The sequence below is a fragment of the Sciurus carolinensis genome, chromosome 6, assembly GCF_902686445.1.
Source record: "Sciurus carolinensis chromosome 6, mSciCar1.2, whole genome shotgun sequence".
Classification (NCBI taxonomy): Eukaryota; Metazoa; Chordata; class Mammalia; order Rodentia; family Sciuridae; genus Sciurus; species Sciurus carolinensis.
The window spans coordinates 150,487,194-150,506,106 of record NC_062218.1 but is presented as its reverse complement, the minus strand read 5'-3'; the positions used below and the strand labels follow the sequence as shown (position 1 = coordinate 150,506,106).

The 18,913-nt window shown below is 35.3% G+C and overlaps 1 protein-coding gene across 2 annotated transcripts in view; it reads right to left on the bottom strand.

The window, feature by feature from the left end:
- Positions 1–10,239: 10,239 nt before the first annotated feature.
- Positions 10,240–18,913, bottom strand: part of Gabrg2 (gamma-aminobutyric acid type A receptor subunit gamma2) — an 88,039-nt gene continuing 79,365 nt past the window's right edge. Inside the window, exons 8-10 of one of the 2 annotated variants that reach the window (XM_047556888.1) lie at positions 16,474–16,679; positions 14,195–14,218; positions 10,240–12,676 (exon numbers count right to left, since the gene is read on the bottom strand). In XM_047556888.1, coding sequence (XP_047412844.1) covers positions 12,401–12,676; positions 14,195–14,218; positions 16,474–16,679 — 506 coding nt within the window. In that variant the 3' untranslated portion in view covers positions 10,240–12,400. The remainder of the gene's footprint in view (positions 12,677–14,194; positions 14,219–16,473; positions 16,680–18,913) is intronic. The other variant, XM_047556889.1, reaches the window with a different exon arrangement.

Here is an 18,913-nt window from a genome sequence, read left to right as displayed (position 1 = left end):
AAGAAACAGGAGAAGGCAGATAAAGGTTAGGATATTGCACACCAAATATAGCTGATCGATGTGGTCCTCAACAGCATTTCCAACAGACCTGAACAAGTACTTTATAGCATTTGATACCTACTAGGTGCGTAAAACTTCTTATTAAATAATTGAATATTGAAAAACAAAAAAGATAAAGGCCAGCATCTATGATTTATTCATGCCTCTGTTCTCATCATCAAGCATCATTTCTAGTGCTTAGTGCTTGGCTAGATATTTTTGAATGAATGAATAATTGATGGAAGTCCTCAGTGAAGCAGATCTTAGAAGGTCTTATAAGCTGAGAGATTCTAATGTGTGTACACGCACACACACACATACAATTTTAAATCAATACACATCTTTCACAGTGTCCTCATCAAACACTTGTCACTTTATTGTCTCTGCAAGGGCATAGTGGAGAGCAAAGCACTCTGCTCAGTCTTAAGCAGTTCACATTAGGGAAGAGGAATGTTGCAACCTTCTCCAGTCAGCCTCACAGCAGAGTCACTGTGACTAATTGGAGGAGGGCCACCATGACCTAGTTTTGGGGCCCTGCCACTTCAGGAACATTTAAAATCATACTGTGGGATGGTGGAACATGGATGACTATTGCCACCCGAGCTCCACTAATGACGGAAATGAAAAGACAATTCCAGTCTCCAAAGCTATTACTCTGTCGCTTCCCATGAGCACTTTCTGTATGTTTTAAAAAGAAAAGGCAACTGAAAGTGTAGGTATGGGGAGGGGAGGGGCTGATTCTTCAAATAGCTCCCTGAAATGCCATCTAAAACAGGAAGGGCTTGGGGAAAGGACAAAGGGAACGTATTTAAACAACAGTGGAAAGGGAATGCACTCAGCTTCTGGGTTTTACAATACTTGACATTTAACAAAAACTATTTCTGTTTATTTTTGTGTATTGTATATGTAGCTCTATGAGATTTTTTTGCTAGTACTGACTTTTTTTATGTAGTATTTTTATTCTGTAAGGAAGTTTTTCCTATACTGAGCATGTATAATGTATTTTTTAAATCTAGAATTTCTATCATAGCAATGATCTAATTGAATAGCATACTCCCTTTCTGACTATAAAATTAATTTGTGTTCATAATTAAGGATTTTAGAAAACTCAGAAGGAAATACTTTTAGAAGCACTAATAATCTCAAATGCCCCAAACAATATGAATATTATTAGCATTTTTGTTCTATCTATCATCTTTCCATCTAATCCATCTAACAAATTTGCAAGTTATCTTTATGATTTTCTCTTTAAAATGTACTAATTATTTTACTCCAAATTTGTTTTAGTAGAGTAATGGTGAGGCTCCCCCCAAAATTGCTAGTTATGATTTGCTTTGAACATGAGTGACTCTTTTGCAACTTGTTCTCATGTGTGTGGCAAAAGTCCTGGTGATTCACCTTGGAGAACTGGGCGTGAAAGCATCTAACTAAGCTGTAGGCACAGAGAGAGGGTCTGGTCAGAGAAGGTAGGTTTTCAGGTACTGAGACTGAATACAGAAAACAGCCGACTGTATCCCAGAAGAGGGCCCTTATCAGAAACATATTATGCTGTACCCTTACCTCAGATATCTAGCCTCTAGAATCATAAGCTGTCAATTTTGATGTGCCTAATTATTGATTTACCAATACACATAGCATGCATGAGAGTAAATGGCATTAAGGATTTCCTCATTTGTGAGTGGCAATGGTTTCAAAGAAATGAAAACTGCTATATGGATAGGGATATTAGTGCAGGTATATGTTTCATAGTATTTGCATTATTTGGCTTATAAAACTGTCAGCATATTTTCCAACTACTAAAATAATATTTAAATTTCATCTCTTTACAGTTCTGTCATTGAAACTATGATCTTTTAATGAAAAGCATTTTTTGAAGTGAACTTGTATGATTCTAAAATGAATCAAGGGATCTATGAGTAATCTGAAGACTACATTATTTTTCTTTACTCTCTTTCAAAGGAAGCACCAACCTTCAGAGGTTTATGTAAAATTCCATACATAGCTTATGGAGTATAAAAGAATAAGTTAGTGTGGTCCGGAACTCCTCCTGAGAAAACTCTGGTCTCTTGCATTAATTTCCTGTAGAGTCACAATGCTGGTTAGTTTCAAAAACAGAACTACAACAAACTTGATTCGATTTTCTACAAAATCTTTTGTATTATGTCTCATGACAAAGGGTGAATTTTATTTTCATGGTGGATTGAGGGTTTGTAGATGGATACAAATATAACCCTTTATGCAGTCTTTAAGTTTTATTGGAATATATATACTGAAAAGTATACTGATCAAATATTTTTTTCTAAAATGACTTATTCATGTACCCAGATCCAAAATCTAAAAGAAATTTTATCAGTAACCCAGAGGCCCCTCTTGTGTTGGGAATCTTCTCTCCGCCATCATCACATATACACAAGAATTCTCCTCACTGCCACACTATAGAATAGTTTTGATTTGTTTTTAATTTTATATAAATGGAATCTCACTGTCATAGGTCATCCTACTATAATAAAATACCATAGATTGGGTGGCTTATAAACAATAGAAATTTATTTCTTATGATTCTGGAGGCTAGATATCTGAGGTAAGGGTACAGTATATTATGTTTCTGATAAGGGTCCTCTTCTGGGATACAGTTGGCTGGGTTTCTGTTGTATACTCATGTTTTAGTCAACCTGTTTATCACTGTGATCAAAAGAGCTGTCAAGAACAATTAGAGGAAGAAAACTTTAGGTGACTCACAATTTCAGGCGTCTCAGTCTATATATGGTCAACTCCATAGTTCTGCACCCAAGGTGAGGCAGAACATCATGGCAGAGGAGAGTAGAGGAAGAAAGGAGCCTAGAACATGGGAACAAGGAAGGAGAAAGAACTCCCCTCATCAGGGACCCAAAGGCAAAATACATACTCCAATGTCAGGCCCCCAGTGGCCCACCTTCTCCAGTCACACCTACCTGCCTATTGTTACCACCCAGTTAATCCAGTCAGTGTGATCAATGCACTGATTAAGTCATGGCTTTCATAACCCAATCAATTCACCTTGTATTTTCTCACATATGGACTTTTAGGGAACACCTCATATCTAAACCATAACACTTTAGATGGTGGAAAGAACCTGGGGAGACTTTCCTGTAAGACCACTAATCTCATTGACAAGAGCTGCACCCTCATGACTTATTCAATTCCAAAGATTCCTCCTCCAAATACCATCACATTAGGATGAGGGTTCAACCTATGGATTTGGTAGGAATAAAAATGTCCAATTTCTTGGAAGTACAAATGTTCTCCTTTAAGTTTGGTGTTGCTCTACATTACAGATGTGGGAGTCATCCATATCATTACTTACACTCATCAGATTACTATAGATTAGTATCCTATTGTGAGACTATGTCATAGTTTGCTGTTTCAAAATTCATTCTGTATTTGATATGCATTGAACAGGGAGTTTATGATTTGAACTATAAACTAAACAAACAAACAAAAAATAAGTGTTCTAATTGAGTATTCTTATAACCATTTTGTGTGTGTTGTGTATGTGTGTGTGTACATGTCTATGCTTTGGGGAGGGGAACTGGTATGTCATTAGGTGTGTGCAGTTCATTTTTAGTAGTTTTCTCTGATAGTTTTTTTTATTGTATTGTGAACTTTATACTTCCACAGCAGAACCTGAGAGTTGTTGTTGTTTCATGTCCTTGTTAATACTTGAAATTTTCTCTTTTCCTAAACTAGTTTCAATGATTGTATAATGACAGCATTGTGATTTTTAATTGCACTCTCATGATGCCTCAATATATTAGTTGGGTGTATTCATGTGGAAAGAATCCTTTCACTTGTTGCACATTTTTCTATTGTGTTGTCTTTTTCTCATTGAACTGTAGAAATTCTTTAGGCAATTTTGATGAACTCTTTGTTAAATGCAAGTATTGTAAATAACTCCTAAATACTCTTTGGATTATTTTCTTAAATGCATAATAAAAGAATTAAAGAATTTTTAATGAAAAATTTTTGAATAAAAGTTCTTAATTTTAATATAATCCAGTTTATCACTTGCTCAAATTATCCTTAGTGTTTTTTTATCTTGACTAAAACATCTTTTTCTCCTTCTTGTTCATTTTACATTTTTAATTTTTTTGATGTTGTTTTGTTTTTTTTACCAAATAATATAAAAACATACCTCCACAAGACAAAATTCATTTGGGGAAAAGTGGAATAATTTTGTAATTTGGCATAAAGTATCAATTTCCATGAAGTTAAACTTATTGAGAAAATGTACGCCAAATGCAGAGGTGGATTTTCCTTGTATAAAATTTTTTGTAGTTCTCATTGTTACTAAAACACACAAGTATTGAACATGAGTGTGAGCAGCCTACTGTGATAACACTTTATCATAAACAAAAGAACACTTGGAAAATTGTAAAAAAGTATTTTCTCTTACAGAAGCAAATATAGGTGCTCAAATTACTGCTACTGGTAATATGAAGGTTAATGTGCATTTAAAAAAATTCAAATCTGAATATGATGAAATTTAGAATTCCAAGTAAATAACTGTTAATGGTAAAGAAGCAATGGTCAGAGGAGTGTAAATAGCTAGCATCCTTTCTTATTGTGCTCTTCATTCTCTTACTTGCTCTAGCTTGCTTTTAGTCTTACTCTTACTCTCAACTCTGAGAAATAATGATAGATTTCATACAATTTACAAAAGTTTATAAAATAATCAAAATGTCTCTGAAGTTATACAAATTTTTTTTAAAAAATCTCTTTATTTTCCTAACTCTGATTAGTTTTGAGAACCATATGCATGGAAAATGAGAAACTCTCAAAGTAGGTTTTCATGAGGACTTGAAGAAGTCAATTAAAACAATCACAAAAATTTGCCAACTCATCAAAAAAGAAAGTGTTTTGAGACTTGCCTCCTGTTGGACAGATTATACCTTACAAAATCTCATTTAAGGAAAGGTTTTCTTGTTTCTCCCCAAAACTAATTCAATCTACTGGCTGTCATTGATGGATAGTTGGTGAATAAACCTTGTTATATTTTCTGAAAGTTCATTGTTTTTCAGTTGTGATGACAGCATTAAATTAATGAAAAAGTTTAATTCTGATTTTTTCATCAAGCTAATGTCTTCTTTTGGTGGAGGGATTTTAATGGGGTACCTCTGGAAGATTTAGGTGAAAAAAGATACATATATTCTTATTCCTCTTTCAAAAATCAAAAACATGCTAAGTATTTTATTTTACTTTTTTGTGCTGGGGATTGAACCTAAGGTTTCAAGGATACTAGACAAGCACTCAACTACTGATCTAAACCCCAAGTATATTTTAAATAAAATGTATTTTAAATGAAATATGTATTTTAAATGAAAATTTCATAAACATTAGTAGAGTGGCATCAGTTTTACGGATTTTATTTTGAAGACTTCATTCCTCACAGGCCTATTATGGATCAGGCACTGTACTAGGTAATAAAGACGCAGGGGTAACACTTGTAGCCCCACTTTAAGGAGAGTATTGCTGTATGAGAAATTTTGCATAAGATATGCATCTTAGAAATGCACCGGTCTGGTGGTGCACTTGTATTACAGTAGAACACCCAGGTTCTAGTTATCCAGTCTGAAATGTTCATGGAAACCACAGACCAAACCAGTCTGCTTGCCAAGTGGTTCAAATGTTTTCACTTCAGGTTATGTTGTGCCAATTAAGTTTTAATTGTTCTTATAGTCATTGTGTTTACAGAAATAGAACAGTAGCTTTGCTATTTTTAGTCTTAACCCAATATAAAATTGTACCCTTGGGCACTCAGTGACTCAGAAGCTCTGTCTCTTTTTCGTTCTGCAGCAGCAGATGAAAAATATTGGCTTAGACGTTCCCCTTATTCCTAAAGCAGCTCAAGGATGCTTGGACCTATAAATCACTGACTACCTCAGCACTCTTGCTGTGGGACAAACCGAAGGGCCATGACTATTAACCCACATTAACTCCCAGAATGTAGTTCCATAAAGGCATTTACTTGACCATTATAAAGCCAATTAGAAAGTTTTTCATGTTGAACGTATTACCCAGCATAAAATACATGGGTCTCTAATATTCTTAAAGTTTACATTTTTCCTCATGGGATAGAATTCCACTTGACAAACTTAAATTCCTCCCTTATCATCAGAATTTGTAATGACCAATGTGCAAATAAACTTTCTTTTGTACCACAGGTACAAAGTTTTGGAGAAGTTTGGTAGTGAATTTCTATGAATTTCACTACATCTACTCTCTATTCCTCTTTATCATGTACCCCTCCAAAGACTGACCCCTCTGGCCCATATTATTTGGATTTCCTTGCCCTCCAGTTTCCATTTGGTTTGACCAATAAGATATTAATTGGGTAGGAGAATAAAGAATTCTGGGTGCTTAGTCCCACCTTTACTCCTGGGCACTTACTCAGGGTGCTTATTCCTTCCTGAGTGGCAGCTGCCTGGCAGTAGGGGTGTTTATCTAAAACCAAAGCTGCTGTTGAATGACTTCTGTTGTACTAAAGTCCTGTAGCTCATCCTTTCTCTTGTGGTTATATGATTAGGGTGGTGTGTTAGGTAGAATGATGGGTCCCTAAAGATATCCATAAACTAATCCTTGTGAATGGTGAATATAATACTTATGTGGTAGAAGGAACATTGCAGATATGAATAAGAATCTGGAAATGAGGAGATTATCCTGGATTATATGGATAGGCTCCATGTAATTACAAGAGTCCATACAAGTGGGAGGTGGGAGGGCAGAGCTAGAGATGTGATGAAGGAAACATCTGAGTGATGCAGTTGCTTGCTTTGAATTTGGAAGGGAGGCTTTAGCTGAGGTAAGCAGAGACCTATAGGACATGGAAAGAGCAAAGGAGAGGTCCAGGAGAAATACAGCCATGCTTGTATCTTGACTGTATCCAGTGAGACTTCCAAACTTCAGATATGATCATTTGTATTGGACTAAAGCAATATATTCATGGAACTTTAATACAACAACCATAGGAAAGTAACTCAGGTGATGATGGCTTTCCTGTATTGCTAGATGTGTGGTATTGGTGGACCTTAACTTGACCTCCATCTTTGTGAGTAATCCCTTCATTCATTGTTCTTCAGTTATTTCCTGAAACGTACCACCTGATTTCTGTCAGGATTCTAATATGCATATACATTTTCACATAGCAAAACCCATATTTAGGGGTGAATTTATGGTAGCTGTAGTTTCTGACAAAGACATTTACTGTAGCATTATATATAACAACAAAAATAAGAAATAAAGCAGATTTTTAGAAGCAAGGAACTGGTTACCTAAATTATGGTAAAGCTGTATAATATAATAATAGATTTCAGGGACGTGTTTATGTTACATGTATTCATACACACACGCATAATTTTGTGAAAAATTAGTCTATAAATCAGATATGTCCATATCCTTATCTATACTTGAATATATATACCTATTTTATCTGTTAAATAAATATGTAGAGAAGAAGATAAAAGGATAAATGATGGTTAACTCTTGCTCATGGATTAAAAATAATATTTCTTCCTTGAACTTTTTCACATTTTATAACTTTCCCACAATTTTTTCATAGTGATCAGAAAGGAAACATTGAAAGAGTGATAGGACCTCTTCAAATATGATGAAATGTTTTGCGTCATATAAGAAACACTTTTTTAATTTTACTCACAGTTAAAATAATGCTCTCTCCCACCTAAAGCTCTTATGTGAAGCCCCATTATAGTTACTTGTATTCTTATTGTATTCTTGTTTGTCTTTTATCATATTACAAATATTTCAAAGCAAAGAGTGACTGAAATTGTTCTCTTCCTGCATCTACAGTGCCTTATTTGGGGCCTGTGGTATCTGTTTACTGAAAGCTTTCTATTGAATTAAATTTATCATTGCATAATCAAAATTTCTTTGATAAAAGACTTAACTGTAGACTGATATTACTTACAAGTAACAGGAAAAAAACTCATGGGATACATTTATTCAGCAGAGAGGTAGAAGATAAACAATCTTATTTAAAATGCAAATGGATAGTGAATTATTTATATCATATTCTTGTCATAGCATTGTTAATTTAAAATTTGTTTACTAAGAGGATTGTATAAATGTTAAATACTCAGATGAGATAAACATTAGGAGTAGTCTACTCAAAAATCACATCAAATATTGAAAAAGAAAAAATAAAATAGCATATTGTGGTCCAGTAAAACCAGAAAAACTTCATGGACACGGTAGAATCTCTAATTAGAGACTGTTGTGTCTGTTGGCTAGAGAAAGAGATTCTAGTTTTCCCAGCACCATTTGTTGAAGAGGCTATCTTTTCTCCATTGCATATTTTTGGCCCCTTTGTCTAGTATGAGAAAATTGTATTTATTTGGGTTTGTGTCCGTGTCCTCTATTCTGTGCCATTGATCTACCTGTCTATTTTGGTACCAATACCATGCTGTTTTTGTTACTATTGCTTTGTAATAGAGTTGAAGATCTGGTATTGTGATACCCCCTGCTTTGCTCTTTCTACTGAAGATTGCTTTAGTTATTCTGGGTTTTTTATTCTTCCAGATGAATTTCATAATTGCTTGCTCTATTTCTGTAAGGTACATCATTGGAATTTTAATTGGAATTGCATTGAATCTGTATAGCACTTTAGGTAGTATGGCCATTTTGACAATATTAATTCTGCCTATCCAAGAACATGGGAGATCTTTCCATCTTCTAAGGTTTTCTTTAATTTCTTTCTTTCGTGTTCTGTAGTTCTCATTGTAGAGGTCTTTCACCTCTTTTGTGAGATTGACTCTCAAGTATTTTATTTTTTTCAATGCTATTGTGAATGGGGTAGTTTTCCTAATTTCTCTTTCTGAAGATTCATTACTTATGTATAAAAATGCATTGGATTTATGAGCATTGATCTTGTAACCTGCTACTTTACTGAATTCACTTATGAGTTCTAAAAGTTTTCTGGTGGAATTTCCAGGTTCCTCTAAATATATAATCATGTCATCAGCGAACAGGGATAGTTTGAGTTCTTCTTTTCCAATTCTAGGAGATTCTAGGAATATGACATTTTTTTGGAGAAGACTCAGAAGAACTTTTAGGTTGTCCCCCTTTTACCCATTTGATCCAAATCCACGATGACAAAGTATAGAGATAGCGTTTTTTTGCATAATCCCTAAAGAGCACATAATTTGGTTAATTTAAATAGAACTTCATCACATACAAATGCTGGTGTGACTAATAGAATAATATTGAGACCAATAAAGGAATGAGGACTATGAAATAAATATGCACTCAGCTAAAGATAAGATAAGGTACTGAGTTAGCTGACAGGCAATACCTGAGTAAAAACTATGTGTCTACATACATCGAAAGCCAGAAATAGGTATTTAAATTAGATGCAGGAAACCACAAGGAGGAAGAGACTGGACTTCCTCTGAAGGTTAGATTTGTTTTACTACCGAAGAGTTATATTACTTTATTCTTTGGAGAATTTCAAAGGATTTCAGGAATCTATAATACTGTTGCTGACACAGGAATAATCAACTCCTTATATTTTTAAGTTTCAGAAGTGAAATTCTTTGGGGTTCTGTGAGCCTTAAAAATAACTAATATGATGTGGAGGATTTTTTTTTTCCAAAGAGATGTCAGGATTTCCAACTTACACAGTTTAAAATAAAGGTTGCAAGGCAAATCTTCCTCTAAAATGAAATGTCAAGATGCAATGTCACCTTAAGACTCATCTGTGGCCACTGCTTCATTCTTTCAGTAGGATTGATTCACTGGGAGTGGAGGGAACAAAACACTGATTGGTGCATGGGTGATATTGAAAAGCAGAGAGCATTTGAGTATTTGTTAAGTGTTACGGTACAGGGTGGCATTATTACACCCAATTTATTGCTACAAAAACAGATTCCTAAAGGCTGAGTTTGGGATCCCAACTCGGCTTGATACCAGAGTCCATATTCTTAACCACATCAAAAGTCTCAAGATGAGGGTCTGAGCTTTACTAACTTAATGGCATTTCCACCTTCCTCCTTCATCCTATGCTGGAAATGTGCCCTAAATCTTCTGAAGGCAACAGAATCACCATGTGAAAACGTCATCACACAGCTCACAGTTAGAGCTCACTGAAAGTAAATTGGGAGAAATGAGACAAGGAAGGTCACAATCTTTAAGAAAAACAGTCCAACCAGATAACGGGATGCTACCATGGATTAGAATGCAGCATTTTTATTGTAAAAGTCCACGTTAGGCAATTCCCTTTGTGAAAAGGCTTTCAATTACAGAGACAGGGCGCAGCTGATAATTAAGAATTAGATTATATATAGTATATATTCATATTGCCAATACTATGCACACATTGGAAAGCTAGCTTTTTTGTGTGTCCCCATTACAGAACACGTTTCAAGTTGACAATAATAACATGTTTCTCACCATTGAAATTTGCCAACAACTCTCCCAAAGAGTCAACATTTAATATCTTGACAATTTAAAACAAGAAAATAATTCATTCTATTTACATTTGTTTGAGGTTAAATATGAGAGCACTGATATATTAAAGTTTGTAAAATTGGCAGCTAAGTGTATTTCAAGATTCATCCAGATGACTTTACATGGTTTTATATCACAAAGTCTCTCTCTCTTTTCTATTCTTTTTAGATTATCTATAAAGTTACACTAGTTATTATTAAATTCTGACTTAGAGCAATGATTGCCATAAAGAAGAACCAACAAAGGGTGCTATTTTAGAAAAATAAGGACTCAGGTAAGTATATAAATATGAGACTCAACTCATCATATTTGAAGTCTGGGACATTCACTTCATTTGATTACACTATAGTCTCATGGGGCCACAGTCATAGGCTCGGTGACCTCCATGTGAACCATTCAATTGTTCATTTGGTTTTTAATTTAATCTTCAGTATTCTGTTTTCATAGAGCATAGAATACTACATTCTGAATGACAGTCAGGTATGAATCTTGCTTATGCCTCTCATAAATTTACCAGCAAAATTTTCAAGGGGTCAGAACTGACTCACACCCAAACCTGGAAAAATAATATAACAAGCTCTATACCCTCTTAGTCATTTCTGTACACAAATATAGAACATAGATACTATTTTAAAAGGAGTGCAGACTTCACCTGAAACAAATTTTTGAAGATGAACATAATAACCAAAGATCTTTGGATCCTCGGGTTATGTCTACAAAATCAAGCATCACTTGACAATGCCAACGTGAATAGATGAATCACTCGTTCCGGGGCAGCACGGAGAGATTCACCAGAAATTTATGAAGGCAACTTATCTCAAACCATATTTATTAAGCACTGACTAAGTGCTGATACTATGCAAGGTGCTGAGGACCCAAAGATGAAATGACAAGGATTCTGCCCACAAGGCACTAACAGTCACTAGAAGCAGATCTTGAGATGGAGAGTAAGTCTGCTATGATCTATCATCCTAAAAGGAAGAAAAAATAGCGGCAAGCACATATGATTACTTTATAGCCTACTTGTGAAATTGGGCATATTTAGAGTTGGCAAATGTCAATTATTCAGCCTATATTTTACTTAAAGTGTTTTGTAATATGCCATACAAGAAATAAAAATAAACTCAATCTTCATGCATGAGGGAGAAGGCAATGGAAATTCCTCCCTCCAATTCTAAACCCAAATCCTTATAATTACATTCATGATTCTTTTATAGCTCAAAGACACAAAATAAAGGACAATACTATATGATGATAACTTCAATCCATTTATTTTGGCTCTAAAGAGATGCATGCATTAAACTTGAAGCATTCTACATTACTGAAATATTTACATCATTGTACATGTGATGTGGAGGAAATTTTCTTCCTATCATGGGATGAAGGAATAAGAGATTTCTAGTCTAGGCTTGTGAATATTCTCAAATGAGGGAGTTCATTGTGTTCCTTGTGTCCAAATTTACCACAACTTGCCCCCGAGTGAACTTAGGATACAGTTTTGGACCTTCGTATCTAACTGTTTTATGAATCACGTAAGGACTCCACCAATATAATCGGGCAGAGCTTTCACTATTTAATTGCTAGAGATGAAAAATATCTTGCTTGGGTTTCAATGCTCTTGCTCTAATTTTACTTTGCCTTGCAGGTATGAAACACATTAAACATTAAAGTTTAAATTGTACTAACCAAAGGAGAGTTGGGCACAAACAATATGACATTATACAATTTACCAGGTTAAGACATAGAAACAAATTATCGGGTCATTATCAACCACACAGGGGATTTTTGAAGTGGACTTAGAAGGGACATCTTATTTCCATGAGATTCAGTGAATAACATCCAGATCAATAAAACCCATACCTCCTCACAGGTAAAGATAGGAGACCCAATAAACCAGATTGAACAAGCAGAAAGCGGTGGGGAAGAAGATGCGCGCATAGGAGTCCATCTTGGCAATGCGGATGTGTATTCTCCCGTGTCTCCAGGCCCCTGTGCGGCAATCTTCGAAGCAGCAGAAGAAGCTGGCACAGTCCTTGCCGTCCAAACATTCGTACCCATACTCCTCATCCCTCTCTTGAAGGTGCGTGGCATTGTTCATTTGAATGGTGGCTGACCTTGGGCGGATGTCAATGGTAGGGGCCTGAGACAAGGGTAGGGAAGGAGAGGAATCCGAGTTAGTAGTTATGCTTGAGAAATCCTAGATGATTTTTCCATAATGTCACCAATGTGATGATGAATCTGAAAATGGGTACTCAGGAAATTGCTATGACATCATGATCTACAATGGTAAAATTGAACTTAGAAAGAGAGCACATTTGCATATTTCAAATTTTGAGCTTAAGCAGTGCAGCTGAAAATAATATCATCAAGCTAATAGCTACAGCAAGAATATTGAACACCAAAAGAACTCAAATTTGAAGATTTAAATCAAACTACATGGAATCTTATTCTAATAATTATTAGATATGAGATTGGTTACATGAAGGCATTTAATGGTACTGCATGTGAGTGAAACAGAGAAATAAAAATGCATCTATTTGGAAATCAAATTTTATGTCATGCTTACTTATAGGCAAATAGGGTACCTCATTATATTGAACAAGTATATTAAATGATGTTAATAGAAAATGCTAACATATATGTAAAAATAGATGTTTCCTGATTTTATACCATAAGGGATAGCTTAAGTTTTTAGAGCACTTTGTCTGACCTTCACCAATTTGAAGCTTAAAAATAACAGTAATATTGACCTACATCTGAATGAAACATTCAATAAAGAATGTAACTACCTGTTAAATTTTTTTAGCATCTGAGGAGAAACTAGTTCCAAATAACCACATGCTAATCTAACCTTTGCTGCTGGACCAATAATAAAATTGCTGAAAAACTGAAGGATTTATTTAATGTTAATTTGGCAAACTTGGCTTTATAATAATATAAATTTATATTACTTGTAGTAATATAAATAATGTGTCTAAATCAGATATTAGAGTTGAATAGAAATGTTCATTGCAATATTTCTCAGAGTCAACAACTCTGATAATTACTGTAGAAGAAAAGTATGGATGTTTAAATTCAGACTTTTAAAGGAAATATTCTTAAAAAATTTGCAAGTATAGTTCAGACAAATAGAGATTGACTTTACAAAACAACATTTTAGATTCCATTCTTTTTTTTTTTTTTTTGCGTGCTGGGGATCAAACCCAGGGCCTTAGGCTTACAAGGCAAGCACTCTACCGACTGAGCTATCTCCCTAGCCCCTAGATTCCATTCTTAAAATTAGTATTTACAAAGTTAAATTTTACTTCTAAAAGGGTACATATGTGGTAAAGTTAACCAGTAGAATTGGATCCCATGTTCATCTGAGGAGAGAGGATCAGTTTTGGTTTTCATGTGTAAAGAGACCTTCTTTACCTATGATATCTCTCATAGGCCTGATAACTTTTGAGCTTTGTATAAGATCAAAACCTATGAGAGCTAGTGTATAGTTGTAGAATCAACTCTAGAAATCTCTAGATCTCCCTTCATCTCAAACAGGTTATTTCTAGTAGAATGCTTAAATTTCTCTTTATAACAACATAAATAAAACACCATGGAAGCGTTAATAGTTAAATTTAGCAGTGGCATGCAGTGAATTTCCATTCCAAAAACATTATACCTTGAAGGAAAACATCCGAAGAAGCTTTGGGTTTGTAGACAGAAAAGAGAATAGCATTTTTTTTTAATAAAAAGAAGGAAAAGGGAAAAGAAAAAAAAAAAAGAGAGAGAGACAAAATAAGATAAATTAAAAATACATTTTGAAAACATAGTAAGTAAAATAAACTGAAATTATAAACACAGAGGAACCTTTTGAGCTTGGGATAAAGTATATGCCTAAAGTTGGAAAACAGAATTTTGTGATACTAATGAAATTTTCAATAAATTAGTCCACAGTTATCTGACTGCAAAATCCAGTGTTGTTCACCTATGAGGAAACTTTCTATTGTCTGGCTTTCTGATATGGAAATACTATGGATTTATTTTCTCACTGTCATCAAGGAGACCTGATGTTAGTGTTGAGTCCTGATACAATAAGCCAAGGGTATATTAAACAGGAAGATGAAATTTCAGCAGCTCATTCACCATTTAGGCTTTTTCTAGCTTTGATAAATTAACAAATTTGTTTAGAGGGGGAAATGAATTAAATCACCTGGTTGTTTTCACATTCTCAGATTTTTTAATCCCTCTTCCTCTCTACATTCTTTATTTCTTCTGCTATTTCCAAGACCCTGGTTAAAGGAATTCATCTGTGTCTAACTCAGCAACAAAATCCACTCTGCAGTGACACAGCAGATAGAGAAGGCCAAAGAACTTCTAAAGGGCTCTTCAGAATTCATCTGAGAGCCAGCCCTCACATCCTTGTGACGCTGGCAGGTAATAATGCTGAGTGTCAATAGAGACATCCTCTTGGGGAAGAATGAAATGGAAAGTGAAGGAGGGGGAACAAACAAAAACCAAACAACACAACACAACAAGAAAATTAAAACCAGGAGAGAAAAAATGAAAAAGTAGAGAGAAGCAAAACAGCTAGGGAAGGAAGGACTGCATAAAGCATAATAAACATTTTGGAAATTAAAAATAAACAATTCCTTTTTGCTAATCATCTAGAATAATGTTGCTTCTTTTTTTACCTACTACACAGTCTCATGGTCAAATAAACATGAACATTTTTTTGAAATTCACCTGGGTTTTGAAGATGCATCAAGATATTACCTATAATCAGTCAGATTCCCTTATAATTCAGTTCCCAAAGTCCATGAGTCAAATAGCTAGCCACTGTCAAGGCCCTCGAGGCCCTGAGAGCAGAAGACCAGGAAAGACTGTAAGTCCAGGAGGGTAGGGCCATTACCCTCGTCCTCTCTTGGAAGAGAATGGACCTTAACTCTGATGCAAGCTCCTATAAGTCAGATACTGCACTCAAGTGGGAAAATGGGTTACCCACCCATAACCAAGCCTACTAACACCCACAATAAAAGAAAATTGCTTTAGGCATTTATAATTTTGCCTTATCCTCTGTTTAAATTTTAGTGCAAGTAGAAGTCATCCTACCTGTATCCAAATCACATCAACACAGAAAGAAATTCAGGCTGGTAACTGCATAGACCATTAACGGTAACTTTCATGACCAGCTGCTAACAATACGTATTTTCATGCAATTTTTGGTAATGTTTTTATAGTTTGTTTGTTTGCCTCCATTACCACATTTATTCCTCACAGCAGCCCCAGAAGGCATTCATTTTGAATAATATTAAATTTATCTTATATATGAGAAAAAGAAAAAAAAAAAAGGAGGCTAAGTAACTTGTCCACGCAATCATGAACCATTTGTTTTAAAAACAAAGAGATGCATGTTAAGTATGCAATCAGTAGACGTCCTCAACTGGCAATGTTCATATGCATGCTCGTGTGCACAGACACACACACACACACACACACACACACACACACTATTTGCAAAAGCATTGTGAACCTTGAAACTTCAAAAACCTGTGACTTCTTAGTGGAACGCCTTGAATGAAAGTTTTAACAGAAAACACCAGTGACTTTAAAATATGAGAGTAAGTTGGGCATAAACATAAAAACCAATGAAACCTAGAGTAGTAGCAATTAGTAAATGGATAGATTACTCAGAAATGGCTTTAATCCTCACAAAATGAAGAAATCAAGTAGTTACATTTGCATAAGGATTCTAAGATAATCAGGGCTCTCTCAAGTAACTAATGGCCATAAAATGAATCTATTTATGGTCTGGTCAACAATCACACATTCTATTTTCATCTTGAAGCCCAAAGTGCTGAACCCTGACTTGCAGAAAAGCTAACAAAACCAAACTAAGACAAAACCAGGTAAACTTTCTGTATAAACATTTCTATGGTCCCAATAAGAAATGATACATACAGGATTTTTCTTCTTTTTGTCTTTGTCCTTGCTTGGTTTCCTATTGCTGACAAAATAATGCAGGGTGCCATACTCCACCAACGCAGAGAAAACAAAGATGAAGCAAACAGACACAAAGAGATCCATTGCTGTGACATAGGAGACCTTGGGGAGAGATTTTCGGGCAATGGTGCTGAGGGTGGTCATTGTCAGGACGGTCGTGATACCTAAAAAGAGGCACAATAGAATTGATGGTGTGATAGCATCAGTACTTTGAGTTACTAAGTCACCATGGAAACTAACCTTGGTGTGTGACTTATGATAGGCAGATTTAATGGTGAGAAAGGAGACATACTGAACTTAATGCACTCTCTCCATGAATATTATTATATGTCCACTATGCATCAGTTATTGTGACAAACATTGAATATATACTGGGACATTTTCCAAGCAAACTAGCCCATTCCAATAGTTGTTTCGTGACAGGGTACAAAATTAAGACAACCTGCTGCAAACCAGGAAGAGGTGACAGGTTCTGCCATAAAACCTGTGTTGTGTGTGGAAAACGCAATGGGGATTCAGCATACAAGTTGTTTTCTAGCTCTTGCTCTAGAACTTAGTTACCCATCTTAATCATCTGGGCTTTGATTTCCCCATCATTTGAAATAGTTACTTGAAAGTTCACCTTAAATTTCATCATTGTAGGATTCTAAGTCTACATTTCCTGTAGTGACTGGAAGTGTCTTTAGGTGTTTCTGAAATAGTAGCTCCATGACTTTACCATCTTCAGTTTTGTGATATTTCTCATGGGGGAAGAAAACTCACAAAGATTCCATTATTTAATGATGGCAGATGACAATTATTTTTGACCAAGGAAAGAAAATAGGAAAGATCAAGTTTTGGAAGAAGAGAAGAGTGATCAAGGAAACTATGGCTATAAGTGTCTACAGTTTATACAGTATTACATTTCCCCTTTTCTGTTTGACATATTCTGTAACAACAGATCTCTCTTGATAATCATTGTAACCCCATTGTAGAGCATAGTGCTGGGATTCAATAAATACTTGTTGAAGGAAAATGTGAAATAAGGTGTCAATGGATAATATATATGTGAAAGACTCAAGAGGCTCATCCTACATTTGAGAATAGTAATCCAAATTCACATGTAGGAGATAGTCAAATTTCAGTGGCAAGGCACTTTGTCAAGTATTTTATATATTATCAAAGAAAATCTTCCTAATTTCCCTGTGATGTGTCCTATAACTGTCACCTTTTTATTAATAACTGAAAAACACCAAGCATGGAAGAATAAACACTTGTCCAGGCTAGTAAGTTGTAGAGATGAGATACAAACCTGAGCAGCCTGACTTTAAATATATGAATGATATGCTGCATGAAGCATCAGAGAGTTGGGAGCTTATGTAGATTCCTGATTGAGGAAGTATTACAGGCCTGAGGGTCTTTCGTGCTGTTGTGGAGGAATCTTAGGAAGGTTTAAGTTCTTCATCTACCAACAGAGGATGGAAGGTAGGGAAGTAGTGCGAAATTTCATGAGGCTTTTGTGAATATTAAATTAAATAATGTGCACAGAGCATACTTTGGATCTGTAAAATGTCCCCCAAAGGTCCAGGTGCTTGAATCCTCAGCTTTGCCCAATTGGAAGATGGTAGAACCGTAAGTAGACAGTATGCAGGAGAATGAAGTTAGGTCACTGGGGTTGTGCCCCCAAAGGGCATATTGTACCTCTGCCCTTTCTGGTCTCTGTCATTGGCTCCTGGCTTTCATGAGGTGAGCAGGCCTCCTCTGCTATGCACTCCTACCAGGGTATGCTGTGTTACCACAAACCCAGAGCAACAGGGTCTAGTAACTATGGACTAAAATAAACCTTTCCTCCTCTGAAGTTGATTTATCTTGGGTATTTGATACAGTGTTAGAAAACTTATCAACATGGAGTGCCAATATTTCATAAGTCTCAGTAAATGTTAGGTATTGGCATCTTTTATTTTGGAGAAGGAAGATCTATTTTTTAGAGTAAAAACAAACTTTAATTGGGTTATCTATGCATTAATCCAAGTTGAAATGCTTGATTGTACCCAATTACAGCTCCTAAATTTTGTGGAAAACTTAAAAATTAAATTGGAGCCTTGACCTTCATTTCGTGATCAGGTCTCATGCCATATTTGACCTGTGACAAGTGAAAATCTCAGTATTTATGGTAGATGCCCGAGAGGAGTTCATTTTAGAAAATCTAGTGTGTGATAGTTTAAGCAAAGCTGTTCTGAATGCAAATTAAACACTGATCTGGCACATGTGGAAGATATTATTTAGGCGACATAGAAGTTGATCACAGTCATATAAGGTGTAATCTGAAGAATCACTATATGATATTTTTAGGGAGCTACCTGGAGCCACAGGAAAGAAAATGGCTATGACATCAAGAACGAGAAGTGACGACATGGTG